The sequence below is a fragment of the Oncorhynchus mykiss genome, chromosome 12, assembly GCF_013265735.2.
Source record: "Oncorhynchus mykiss isolate Arlee chromosome 12, USDA_OmykA_1.1, whole genome shotgun sequence".
In the NCBI taxonomy this organism is placed as follows: Eukaryota; Metazoa; Chordata; class Actinopteri; order Salmoniformes; family Salmonidae; genus Oncorhynchus; species Oncorhynchus mykiss.
In genome coordinates this window covers 74,788,375-74,801,692 of record NC_048576.1, presented here as the reverse complement: position 1 = coordinate 74,801,692, position 13,318 = coordinate 74,788,375, and the positions used below count along the sequence as shown (strand labels likewise).

At 43.1% G+C, this 13,318-nt stretch overlaps 1 protein-coding gene across 3 annotated transcripts in view; it reads right to left on the bottom strand.

Annotated features, from left to right (window-relative positions):
* The window catches only part of LOC110538397 (rho GTPase-activating protein 12), a 39,582-nt gene extending 30,302 nt beyond the window's left edge, over nucleotides 1-9,280 (bottom strand). The window contains exons 1-2 of one of the 3 annotated variants that reach the window (XM_021625189.2): nucleotides 8,914-9,280; nucleotides 1,385-2,450 (exon numbers count right to left, since the gene is read on the bottom strand). In XM_021625189.2, the coding sequence (XP_021480864.2) occupies nucleotides 1,385-2,362 (978 nt within the window). In that variant the 5' untranslated portion in view covers nucleotides 2,363-2,450; nucleotides 8,914-9,280. The remainder of the gene's footprint in view (nucleotides 1-1,384; nucleotides 2,451-8,913) is intronic. The other 2 variants (XM_021625188.2, XM_021625190.2) reach the window with 2 other exon arrangements.
* Between the last annotated feature and the right edge of the window lie 4,038 nt (nucleotides 9,281-13,318).

The window sequence follows — 13,318 nt, the reverse complement described above, 5'->3', positions numbered from 1 at the left end:
TAGAATTTCTAAGCAAACTGCTGGAGGCAGGGCTTTCTCCTATAGAGCTCCATTTTTTATGGAATGGTCTGCCTACCCATGTGAGAGACGCAAACTCGGTCTCAACCTTTAAGTCTTTACTGAAGACTCATCTCTTCAGTGGGTCATATGATTGAGTGTAGTCTGGCCCACAAGTGTGAAGGTGAACGGAAAGGCTCTGGAGCAACGAACCACCCTTGCTGTCTCTGCCTGGCCGGTTCCCCTCTTTCCACTGGGATTCTCTGCCTCTAACCCTATTACAGGGGCTGAGTCACTGGCTTACTGGTGTTCTTTCATGCCGTCCCTAGGAGGGGTGCGTCACTTGAGTGGGTTGAGTCACTGATGTGATCTTCCTGTCTGGGTTGGCGCCCCCTCCCCTTGGGTTGTGCCGTGGCGGAGATCTTTGTGGGCTATACTCTGCCATGTCTCAGGATGGTAAGTTGGTGCTTGAAGATATCCCTCTAGTGGTGTGGGGGCTGTGCTTTGGCATAGTGGGTGGGGTTATATCCTTCCTGTTTGGCCCTGTCCGGGGGTATCATCGGATGGGGCCACAGTGTCTCCTGACCCCTCCTGTCTCAGCCTCCAGTATTTATGCTGCTGTAGTTGATGTGTCAGGGTCTAGGATCAATTTGTTATATCTGGAGTACTTCTCCTGTCTTATCAGGTGTCCTGTGTGAATTTAAGTATGCTCTCTCTAATTCTCTCTTTCTCTCTGTCTTTCTCTCTCTCGGAGGACCTGAGCCCTAGGACCATGCCTCAGGACTACCTGGCATGATGACTCCTTGCTGTCCCCAGTCCACCTGGCCATGCCGCTGCTCCAGTTTCAACTGTTCTGCCTGCGGCTATGGAATCCTGACCTGTTCACCGGACGTGCTACCTGTCCCAGACCTATTATTTGACCATGCTGGTAATTTATGAACATTTGAACATCTTGGCCATGTTCTGTTATAATCTCCACCCGGCACAGCCAGAAGAGGACTGGCCACCCCTCATAGCCTGGTCCCTTACTAGGTTTCTTCCTAGGTTTTGGCCTTTCTAGGGAGTTTTTCCTAGCCAACGTGCTTCAACACCTGCAATGCTTGCTGTTTGGGGTTTTAGGCTGGGTTTCTGTACAGCACTTTGAGATATCAGCTGATGTACGAAGGGCTATATAAAAAAATTGATTTGATTTGATACTATTACTCTATGAACTGTAAAAGGCCCCGTAAAGGCCCCATGTAATGAAGGGCCTCACCTTTAATCAACAGTCATCCCTTCATAGGTACATACATAGTGTGAGGGAAAGACTGTGGCCCCAATGCGATCAAATAGGCAAGTCGCACTGCAGGTTCACTACTTACAACCACTTTACAGATAATACTTTTACCTGTGTCTGTGTTGGAGATGGAGAAGTGGGAATGATAACAGGTGTAGGTTCAGCCACAGCAGCAGGACTCACTGTCGGGGCCTTCTCCACTATTATAGGGGACTCATCCAGCTTCAGGTCCAATATGGATTCATAAATATTCTCAGTGTCCTCCTTCGATTCGTCCTCAGGCTCCACACTAGATTTCTCATTTTCTCCCTCCTCCAGCTCCAGAGGACATTCCGGCTCTTTCAGAGGTTCCTGATGGGGAATCCCACCACCGGTGACCTCGGCATCAGGAATGAGGGACCTCTCCACTGGGATGGCCTGGGAGGGCCGTTGGAGGGGGTCAGCTGGGCTGAAGCTGGGGGCTCGGGGGTTCAGGGAGAGAGGCTCCTCCACCGACAGGGAAGAGCCGAAGAGCACACCGGAACTCAGGCTTAATTGCTTCTTGTGTTTGGCACTATTGTTGGCTTGAGGCGAGGGCACTGTTAAGGGGACCTCAAGGGCAACGGTGGAGTGAAGGCCCGGCAGAGAGTCGTTCAGCTCGCCGCTCTTCAATGCCCTGGGAGACTGGTCGTGGAATTCTAAGGGTACGCCAAATGTGGACATGCGGTGCTCAGTCTTCTGATGTCTCTTCGGGGAGCGGAGACGGATAGTCACCTCATCTCCTGCCCTCGTTTCTGCCTGGTCTGGTACGGAGTGCTTTGGGACTGACACTGGCACCGGCCCAGGAACCAGGACCAAATCGGGACTGGGTGGGTCAGCAAAGTCCAGCGGGGATGGGAACTCTGCGGGGAGCTCCTTGACATATTTAGCGGGTATATAGAAGGGCCTTGCTTGCTCGTTCTTCCTCACGTGCCACCAGTGGTCGTTGGTCTTGGCCAGCAGGATGTATCGTTCGTTGGGCTTGATGGACACCAGGCCCCCGTCACGGCCCGTGTACTGGTACTCAAACTCTACCAGCACCAGCCCCATGTTGCACACCAAGGAGGACATTGTGGCAGCGTGGTGGCCGTGGCAGTGTCTGTTGTGGCCACACCCCCTCTCTTTCCCCAAGGACGGTCAAGGCTCCACTGCAGGCCTCCTAAAGGGAACAAAAAAATATAAAAATTGGTTCACTACATTACTCATACTTTACAAAGGTATTGCATTACCTTACTGTTCTTGTAGATATACAGTATGTTCTGTACATATACAGTTGAAGTCGAAAGTTTACATACACCTTAGCCAAAAACATTTAAACTTAGTTTTTCACAATTTCTGACATTTAATCCTAGTAAAAATTCTCTGTCTAAGGTCCGTTAGGATCACCACTTTATTTTAAGAACGTGAAATGTCAGAATAATAGTATAAATAATTATTTATTTAAGCTTTTATTGCTTTCATCACATTCCCAGTGGGTCAGAAGTTTAAATACACTCAATTAGTATTTGGTAGCATTGCCTGTAAATTGTTTAACTTGGGTCAAACGTTTTGGGTAGCCTTCCACAGGCTTCCCACAATAAGTTGGGTGAATTTTGGTCCATTCCTCCTGACAGAACTGGTGTAACTGAGTCAGGTTTGTAGGCCTCCTTGCTCGCACACGCTTTTTCAGTTCTGCCCACAAATATTCTATCGGATTGAGGTCAGGGCTTTGTGATGGCCACTCCAATACCTTGACTTTCTTGTCCTGAAGCCATTTTGCCACGACTTTGGAAGTATTCTTGGGGTCATTGTCCATTTGGAAGACCCATTTGCGACTAAGCTTTAACTTCCTGACTGATGTCTTGAGATTTTGCCTCAATATATCCACATAATTTTACTTCCTCATGTGGCCATCTATTTGGTGAAGTGCACCAGTCCCTCCTGTAACAAAGCACCCCCACAACATGATGCTGCCTCACTGTTGGGATGTTCTTCGGTTTGCAAGCCTCCCCCTTTTTCCTCCAAACATAATGATGGTCATTATGGCCAAACAGTTCCATTTTTGTTTCATCAGACCAGAGGACATTTCTCCAAAAGTACGATATTTTTCCCCATGTGCAGTTGCAAACCGTGGTCTGGCTTTTTTTATGGAGCAGTGGCCTCTTCCTTGCTGAGCGGCCTTTCAGGTCATGTTGATATAGGACTCGTTTTACTGTGGATATACACACTTTTGTACCTGTTTTCGCCAGCATCGTCACAAGGTCATTTTCTGTTGTTCTGGGATTGATTTGCACTTTTCGCAAATCAATCATCTCTAGTTCATCTCCAGGAGACAGAACCCGTCTCCTTCCTGAGCGGTATGACAGCTGCGTGGTCCCGTGGTGTTTATACTTGCATACTATTGTTTGTACAGATGAACGTGGTACCTTCGGGCGTTTGGAAATTGCTCCCAAGGATGAACCAGACTTGTGAAGGTCTACAATTGTTTTCTGGGGTCTTGGCTGATTCATTTTGATTTCCCATGATGTCAAGCAAAGAGGCACTGTGTTTGATGGTAGGCCGTGAAATACATCCACAGGTACAACTCCAATTGACTCAAATGATGTCAATTAGCCTATCAGAAGTTTCTAAAGCCATGACATAATTTTCTGGAATTTTCCAAGTTGTTTAAAGGCACAGTCACTGGAATTGTGACACAGTGAATTATAAGTTAAATAATCTGTCTGTAAACAATTGTTGGAAAAATGACTTGTGTCATGCACAAAGTAGATGTCCTAACCGACTTTCCAAAACTATAGTTTGTTAACAAGAAATTTGTGGAGTGGTTGAAAAACTAGTTTGAATGACTCCAACCTAAGTGTATGTAAACATCCGACTTCAACTGTACATCTTCACATTTTTAAATATACATATACATATTGCAGTACACATGATTTTGTCACTATCAAATGGTATATCTGTATATGTGAATGTGTACGTTAGGTCATTTCAGTTGAAGCACCAACACTACATGGCCACGACCCACACGTCCATTGTCAACAGATAATGTTTAACTTCAAAGATTACCCAGCTGCCAAGTGGTCACACACACACTACCAGTAGATATAATAGTCAACCCCCTATAGCTCTATATCATGACAGCACTGCTTGTGACACATCTGGACATCTGTCAATCCAGCAAATGTGGAAATTACCTGTCATGATAATGCTGTTCTCCATTTAGAAGTTTCATATAAGTCCTTTAAGGAAGTTGGGTGGAATGCATTTGATTTGGTTGATATGCATGTCCATTTTAGGGCTTAAAATGTACTGTTTCAAGCCCTAAAATGGACATGTGTTATGTCATGAAAAAAGCAGAACATGTCATATGTTCCCTTTTAGCTTTCTTTAGACTATGCATGTCATCAGATTGTGTTAGCCTGTTAAGCTAAACCCTAGGTATTATCTTGGGGAGCCAATGCAAGTATTCGGGTCTCTGGCAGGCGTTGTCACCTCTTGTTGCACTAACTAACTAGTTTGGTAGAGTGTAATGTATAATGGTAGAGTATAATGTCATTTGGTAGAGGATGATATTTTCATGGTGTTTTTCATGGTCATTGTAAATATTACAGATTTTCCCTGACTGGTGAAAAATCACAGCACCGGAAGCCTTTCCTAAGCTTTAAACATCCTATAAATACCTTGTCTCTCCTCTCCTCTCCTCTGCGTGTTTGTCTGTCCCAGTCAATCATTTGGCTAACCCTTATTTTCAGGATTTTAATGAATATCTGCATTGTTTGATTTGCGAGTGTGACAGTTTAGTGGTAGTTCCTTCCTCTCTTTGGGCTGGCTGGGCTAGGTCATACACAAAGAGAGAAGCAGTAAAAAGTAGTGTTGTTCTCAGCAACATGCCAAAATATATCATAACACCGACCAGTCCGTGGCAGGCCAGACATCATGAAACAGGATGTGCTGGCGATGGAAATCGTTCCTCATCACAGATCTGGGAGCAGCATACCCTACACAAATCCCCTTTACTAACTGTAATCCTTAGGGGTCAAAACTGACCTTAGATCAGCTGAAAGGTCACATGCATGCACATACAATGCACGCCCACACATGTGCATAAACAGACCTCACTTCACACACAATAGGAAAATTCCACATCCATTTTGACATCATAGCCTGTTTTGGTCTTGTTTAAAAAGTGAGAACGAGTTGACCTCTCTCCTCAATGCCAATTTAGAGCAGTCAAAAGATGTTGACATAGAAACCAAGTGAACCCTCTTTGTCTCACATCTTGAGAATATCACACAGACACACAACCACACACATATATGTCTCTCTTATCTCAGACCACAACGCTAAACCACACACTGTCTACCACTCAAGGAAACACAACTCTCTTTAACCTAAGGGAAATGGTGGTATTTGCCTATTTCAACACTGAAAATGAAAATACATTGCATTTGTATGCTTGTTCTATGTTTTTATATCAGTATTCTCAATTGCAGGTAGATTGAACGGCTTTCTTTATTATTACTAATGACTGACACTGCATAATGCTTGCCATTGTGTGCAGGCCCAAATACCAGTAGTCAAACACAATGGCAGTGTATTTTAACACTACATAGCATACAGCATGTTCTTGTACAGGTGTATCCTCTCAATAGATTTGTCTTATGCACCAACTTCTCTTAGAACAACACAGTGCAGCTTGAGCAATTCCCATAGACCAGTAGTAGAACAGCCCACAGAGCACGTCTGCTAATGCTACAACGTGTCTGGCTTGTATTTCTGGCCTAACCTGATTCTACTACGTGATCAGATGTGCTCACTGCTCAGGTAATTAACCAGTGACGAAGGACTGACAATTAAAAATAACTCTGGGGAGGGAGAGGGGACAAGGCAGGACTAGTCAAGTGATATATCCTTTCTGTGTCTGTCGCTGCAGTGGGAAGAAAGAGGGATGAGAGATTGAGAGAACTTAGAGAAAGAGAAAATGAGAGAAAGAGGGTTTAGAGATAAAGAGAGAGAGGGGAGAAAGATAGAGAAGGGGAAAAGAGAAAAAAATCACTGGCCAGCTATTCCCTTTATCCCTCTCTGCTTTGTTTACACTGTAAACACTGGCCTCTTCCAGCTCCACCTCTGCATGTAACCTGTAAGCCACTCCCATCATTCACTCCAACCTAACAACAAAACTGGTTAACAGCCTGAGAGAGCAGAGGGTGGAGACAGAGAGAGCGGAACAGCCCAGCCACCGCTTCTACACTGAATAGAGGGAGGGAGTTGGCCCACCGGAATGGCAATCCTGCGGTTTACCAAAGGAACAGAACCCCAAGAAGGGAGCGCCTAACCCGGCTCCAGAGATAAAGCCACACAAACTCTCAGTGCCAAGCTCACTGCTCATGTATCCATATCTCCTAACATGACATAACAAATAGGGCTTTGTGAAAATGCAGAGTTTCATAGGATTGAACTAGGGCGCTTCTTGTAGAGAAAAGTAACCTGTTTGACGACTTGATAACGACTTGATAACATTTGATAACATTTCAGTGACTCCCTCCCTCTGGGAACGGACAGAAAGGGACAGAAAGAATGATCGATATGCTCAATGCAGTGATTCATCATGTCAGTGCAAGTCAGAAAAGAGTGCCCGTCCCAGCAAACTTTTTCTGGGTCTCAAAACGTTCCCAAAATGCTTGTAAAATGTTTTCAGAACAGATTCTGTACATTGTTCTTGCCTTTCACTGTACCATTTCAATCACACACATGCATTTATTTCTTACAATGCACAATGTTTTCATAACTTTATCACGTGTGATTGTAGACTTTTTGTGTTCAGAAAGTGTCTGTTGTAGCATGAATGTCTTATTATTGGCTCAAAATAACAAATACAGTATCTAACACTCAACGAACATCCTTGCTGGGTTGGTAGCTATGCTGTTGAGGAACACCCTCCAACTCAAAAAGGCTGATGAAAAGGGAGAACAATTGGAGGAGGCAGATCCCATTCAGCCTGTGTTTAAATACGGAAACCTCTCTTTTTCCTCTGGTTGGGCTCCCTTTGACCTCGCTCAGTGTCTCTGGTTCCTGGCCGGATGTCTAGGATGGAAAAGAGTAAGGCTGCGCTGCTAAGCTTACCCCTGCAAATATGGGACACCTCTGAACTGTGGCGCTCCACACTCCCAGGCCTCGACATTAAACCTTGTTACAAATTTAGCACTGCTCTCTATTCTCTGATTTTGTTAACCTTTCAAATAAGGCTATGCTGAGCTCAAGGCAGAACAATGACACATAATCTTAGAGCTTTAAGGATTCAGGAGAAAAGCAGTGATGGTGGTTAATGCAACCACATGAAATGGGTGGCTGAGTGGGTAGAGCGTTGGGCCAGCAACTGAAAGGTTGCTAGAATCCCTGAGCTGACAAGGTAAAAAATCTGTTGTTCTTCCCCTGAACAAGGCAGTTAACCCACTGTTCCTTGGCTGTTATTGTAAATAAGAATTTGATCTTAACTTACTTGCCTAGTTAAATAAATAAAAGTAGTCACATAACCACTATGAACCAATGGTTCATTTCTGCTATTCAAAAATGAACCAAAACACCTGAACAAGGTGATGTTGGTTTGTGAGACCACAGAAGTGTCTCAATAGGAGGGAGGGTGGACTTGCTGGAATGTGTCCTGCGCAGATGTAGGATCTATATTGTCGCAGCAAATTAATCCTGCAGCAACAGGACTTGAAAGTTTAGTCCATAATGTTGCTTTTGATCGGTGGTTATGGTGTTAGCAGGCCAAAAGTAGGTTACATGAAAAGTCTGATACTGTTAAAAACAACCCTATGTGAGAGTGTATGTATGTAAAGCTCATCTGCATTTCCTGCGGTGCAGGAACACTCTCATCAACAAAAAAGGGATCTAATTAAGATCCTACACCTGTATGTGTATAACCGAGCCCGCGGCACTACCCTCTTTCCCTCCACACCCACCCCAACCAGGCAGGGGCAGGAATGTAGTGTGAGTGCTCCAGGGACACATACACTCAATTTGTTCCTGTCCTGTAAACACACCCAACAACACACTCAACAACACACTCAACAACACACTCAAAACAGAGAAAGAGAGGAATATAAAGGGACACCCATACTATCTCTGAATGTATGGCTGTCATAAAATCAAATGCTGAGATTAGCCACAGAAAGCGATGAAAAACTAAACCCGAAGGTGAAGGTTTAGAAATGAATATGAATCATGACCACTGGGGTGTTGACCAAACACCACAAGATCATTCTCAGAGATCAACACGTGACACAATCGTAATTTTCCTGAGTGATTCGCATGTGACAGAATCACAACAACATCCATGGTGAACATTCACCCTTTCACTAAGTATGTGATTGGTCAAACACAGACAACAACAGCCAAACAGCAGTCACACACTGGGCATCTAGCGTTAAACTTGTGTTGTTTTCATACATTCGAATAAGAGCCCTCGCTCCTGGCTTGTTAAATAAAGGTCCTACTTCCCTACAGAACCCTCAAACAACATTTCTGCCATGCCAAAAAAAAAAAAAAAAAAAACATACACTTCTCAGTAACAAGGTGTGATAAGGTACAACAATCACAATATAAATAAGTCTATTAAAAGGTTTTTGCAGAAAATGTACCTGGAGCAAGAGGACAGCAAAACCATCCTATAGCCTGTGTTCCCAGCTCCCACGGTTTCTTCAGCAGAGTCCCAGATCTCACGAACAGGTTGCTCTGTTCTGTCTTTCACTCTTTTCTTCTCACTGATCCCCCCTGCCCTCTCCTTCTTCTTCCTCTGGCCGGCCTCCACTCCCCTCCTCCGCTTTCTGTCTTTTCACCTGGGGCTGAAAGGTTCCAGCTCTGGTTGGAGGGCAGTGTGTGTGTGTGTGAGAGAGAATGTGTGTGTGTGCGTGTGCGTGCGTGCGTGCGTGCGTGTGTGTGTGTGTGTGTTTGTGTGCGTGCGTGCGTGTGTGTGTGTGTGTGTGTGAGGGAGAGTGCTCTTTGTGTGTGTGCCAGTCGCAGCTTGCCTGCCTCTTCTGTCTGCATTCATTTCCTGTTCTAGCGCGCACATCCCCGCTTCAGAGAAGTGAGAGGAAGAGCGACAGGAAGAAAGAGTGAGACAGAGAGAGAGAGAGAGAGAGAACAAACACCATTGTAAATACAACCCATATGTATGTTTATTTATTTTCCCTTTTGTACTTTAACTATTTGCACATCGTTACACACTGTATATAGACATAATATAACATTTGACATTTCTTTATTCTTTTGGAACTTCTGTGAGTGTAAGGTTTACTGTTAATTTGTATTGTTTATTTCACTTTTGTTTATTATGTACTTCACTTGCTTTGGCAAAGTTAACATGTGTCCCATACCAATAAAGCCCTTAAATTGAATTGAAATTGAGAGAGAGAGCGAGAGAGAGAGAGAGAGAGAGAGAGAGAGAGAGAGAGAGAGAGAAAGAGAGAGACAGAGACAGAGACAGAGGCAGAGACAGAGACAGAGAGACAGACAGAAAGAGAGAGATAGAACACTAGTTGGGGGTCTATGTGTGGGTATTACGAGGGCAGCTAGTCTCTCATTCACAGGTCTTTGAAAGATTCTGATGAATCGATAGAGGAAGCCATATGACTGGCTGCAATGAGCTATTATCGACAACAGCATTTAAATGATTGAAAAATGGCAAAGTTGATTTGGTAAAAATGATTTTAGGATGTAGACAAAAGGGAGGTAGTTGTCTTAATAAAGTTGTAGATTGAGGGCTAAAAAGCATTAAACAACAGATTTTGTCTATCCAATAAGTTTTATAATGATAAGTTATTAATAATGAAATTCTGTGTGAGTTGGCAAAACAGAAACGCCCTTTTAAATGCCCCATTTTATCCTAGGGGAAACATGAATTTAGTGTGTGAGCCAAATAAAGTGATTTGGGTTAGAAGTGAACATATAATGTAGCCAACTTAGTTTTTTTCCCTGTGGGAGGCAGCAAAAATCATGTAAAAAAGTATTCTGCATCATCTGACTGAGTTCGCATTGTGTGCATAGCTGCGGGAAGTAGGGGCAATGGAGAAAAACATGTTTTTATTTCAGAAAAATATATTATTTCACAAAAGTGGTGCACTCACTCGAGCCTTTAATAGTCCCAAACGAATTCCAGCAGCTATGGTTGTGTGACATCAGACTAGGCAGTGTAGTAAGACACATGACTAATGGACAAGAGACCATACACACACAGTCAGCGACTCTGGCTTGATGACTGGGATGCCCATCAAAAATAGAAACCTTGCAGATAGACCATAGAGCTAAAAAATTATAAATGTAGTTTCCCGGGGTGAAATTAATTCATACCAACCAACGACTCACACCCATAAGGGCTCTGTTGGAACCGCCATAGAATCGCTATCATTCCGTTTAATTTACTATTGAAGGGTGCATTGGCGCCATCTATTGGCCGTTTTTGTCATCGCATGAAAGTGGTCCATGATGACGTCGATGAACGAAACAGTAACAAATGTATCAAGCAAACAAGCTTCCTCTAAAAACTGCAACAATATCACCCCTGTAAGCTCCTTTATGCCTTGCTAAGCGTTAGTCTTGTAGCTAGTTAAGTAAAAGCAGAATATTGTTGAATGTTAGCAACTATGTATTTATTCTTTCTGTAATTAACTGAGCCGATGTTTATATAAACAATACCTTTTATGCTAGCTAGCTAGTCTGTCTAGCAAGTAACTGTCTGTTTTGATTCATGTTAGCGTAGCTCCATCATGGAGATTGTACTGTAATTATGTTTAAGCAAAGCATTGTTTTTCCAAGGTAATGTTTTCACAGTTCACAAATTTGACATTTCGCAAACTTTTGTGGATTTTATTGGGTTTAGCTGACTCTAACTATTAAGAAACACAGTGAGGACAGAGCAGGTATATTTTTCCACAGTTTCACAACTGCTAGATTTAACACATAAATATGCCAACTTTGATTAATTATTTCTAAATTCTGCTTTTAGATACCAGTGTCATATGTCAACAATCCTTCCTCTGAAGGACTATTCTATGGATCACATTTTGTGAAAATCACCAAAATATTGGTTTCTCTGGGTTTCGTGAGGAATTACTATTTCACCCTAGCCAAAACCTCCCTCCTTAGGTAACATCATCCACTCCCTCCATGTCTCCTTCCTACATGATATCTTCCCCATCCTCACTAATTTCCTACTGTTAGACTATTCCTCCAACTCCATTATCCTTTTCCCCCTCTCACCCAGACCACATCCTTATTCTTCCTATCAACACTTGCTATAATTATCCTCCCTCTCACAAAGATAAATCCTTGCATGAAATGGCTTCAAAGATAAGCAGGCAGTATCGCTTTTTCTCATAATATACTTTTTGATGGCAAGTGTCTAATGAATTGTGCACCTTATGTCTAGTTCTGTTCTCTTGAATTTTGTTCTCAACAAAGATAAGCTTCGCCTCTTCCCATCTGTCTTCACCAATGATGTACACTACATGACTAAAAGTATGTGTACACCTGCTCGTCAACACATCTCTTTCCAAAATCATGGGCATTAATATGGATTTGGTACCTTTGCTGCTATTACAGCCTCTATTACAGCTATTACAGCTTTCCCTTATATGTTGGAACATTCCTGCAGGGACTTGCTTCCATTCAGGCACAAGAGCATTAGTGAGGTCGGGCATTGATGTTGGACGATTAGGCCTGGCTCGCAGTCAGCGTTCCAATTCATCCCAAATGTGTTTAATGGGGTTGAGGTCAGGGCTCTGTGCAGGCCAGTCAAGTTCTTCCACACTGATCTCGACAAACCATTTCTGTATGGACCTCGCTTTGTGCACGGAGGCATTGTCATGGTGAAACAGGAAAGGGCCTTCCCCAAACTGTTGCCACAAAGTTGGAAGCACAGAATCATCTAAATGTTAATTGTATGCTGTAGTGTTTAGATTTCCATTGACTGGAACAGCCCCAGACCATTATTCCTCCTCCACCAAACTTTACAGTTGGCACTATGCATTCGGGCAGTTAGCATTCTCCTGGCATCCGCTAAACCCATATTCGTCCATTGGACTGCCAGATGGTGAAGCATGATTCATCACTCCAGAGAAGGCGTTTCGACTGCTCCAGAGTCCAATCAAATTGTATTTGTCACATGCGCTGAATAAACATGCATTATTCAAGGTCTGACAACACGCATCTTTTTTGTTATTTTGACCAGTTTTCAGTTTCTGCAAATAAATGCTCTAAATGATATTATTTTTATTTGGAATTTGGGAGAAATATTGTCAGCAGTTTATAGAATAAAACAAAAAAAATAATTTTACCCAAACACATACCTATCAATAGTAAAACCAGAAAAACTGATCATTTTGCAGTGGTCTCTTAATTTTTTCCAGAGCAGTATATAGTGTATATAAACCCTGGATTGCTAATTCTATGTATTGGCCATTGAGAGGCTTTGAAGCCATATTGGCACTCACTAGTAGGCGCAATCCTCCAGGAATGAATGGAATTCTACAGTATTTCACGTAAATGTTTCAAGCACAAAATTGTATTTACATGTTTTCAAGTCAAATGTTTTTTTTTTTTTTTTTTTAATGTTTAGCTCACTTAATGGGGCGGCAGGGTAGCCTAGTGGTTAGAGCATTGGACTAGTAACCGGAAGGTTGCAAGTTCAAATCCCCGAGCTGACAAGGTACAAATCTGTCGTTCTGCCCCTGAACAGGCCTGGGCAGAACCCACAGTTCCTAGGCCGTCATTGAAAATAATAATTTGTTCTTAACTGACTTGCCTAGTTAAATAAAGGTTAAATAAATAACAAATAATGTAATTTTAAGGTGTGTGTAATATGTGTTTGTAAAATGTCAAAAAACGAATGTAGACATCAACACATGCTTTTATTTTGCTCCCCAAAATATAATTTTTTACAGTTGAGAAGTATCAAGGGGGCTTCAATACAGCGTCCCCTGTCAGCCAAACAATACACCATGGCTCAACTTGGCTAGCCGGGGAAATCATTGCTTACACTGCACACGT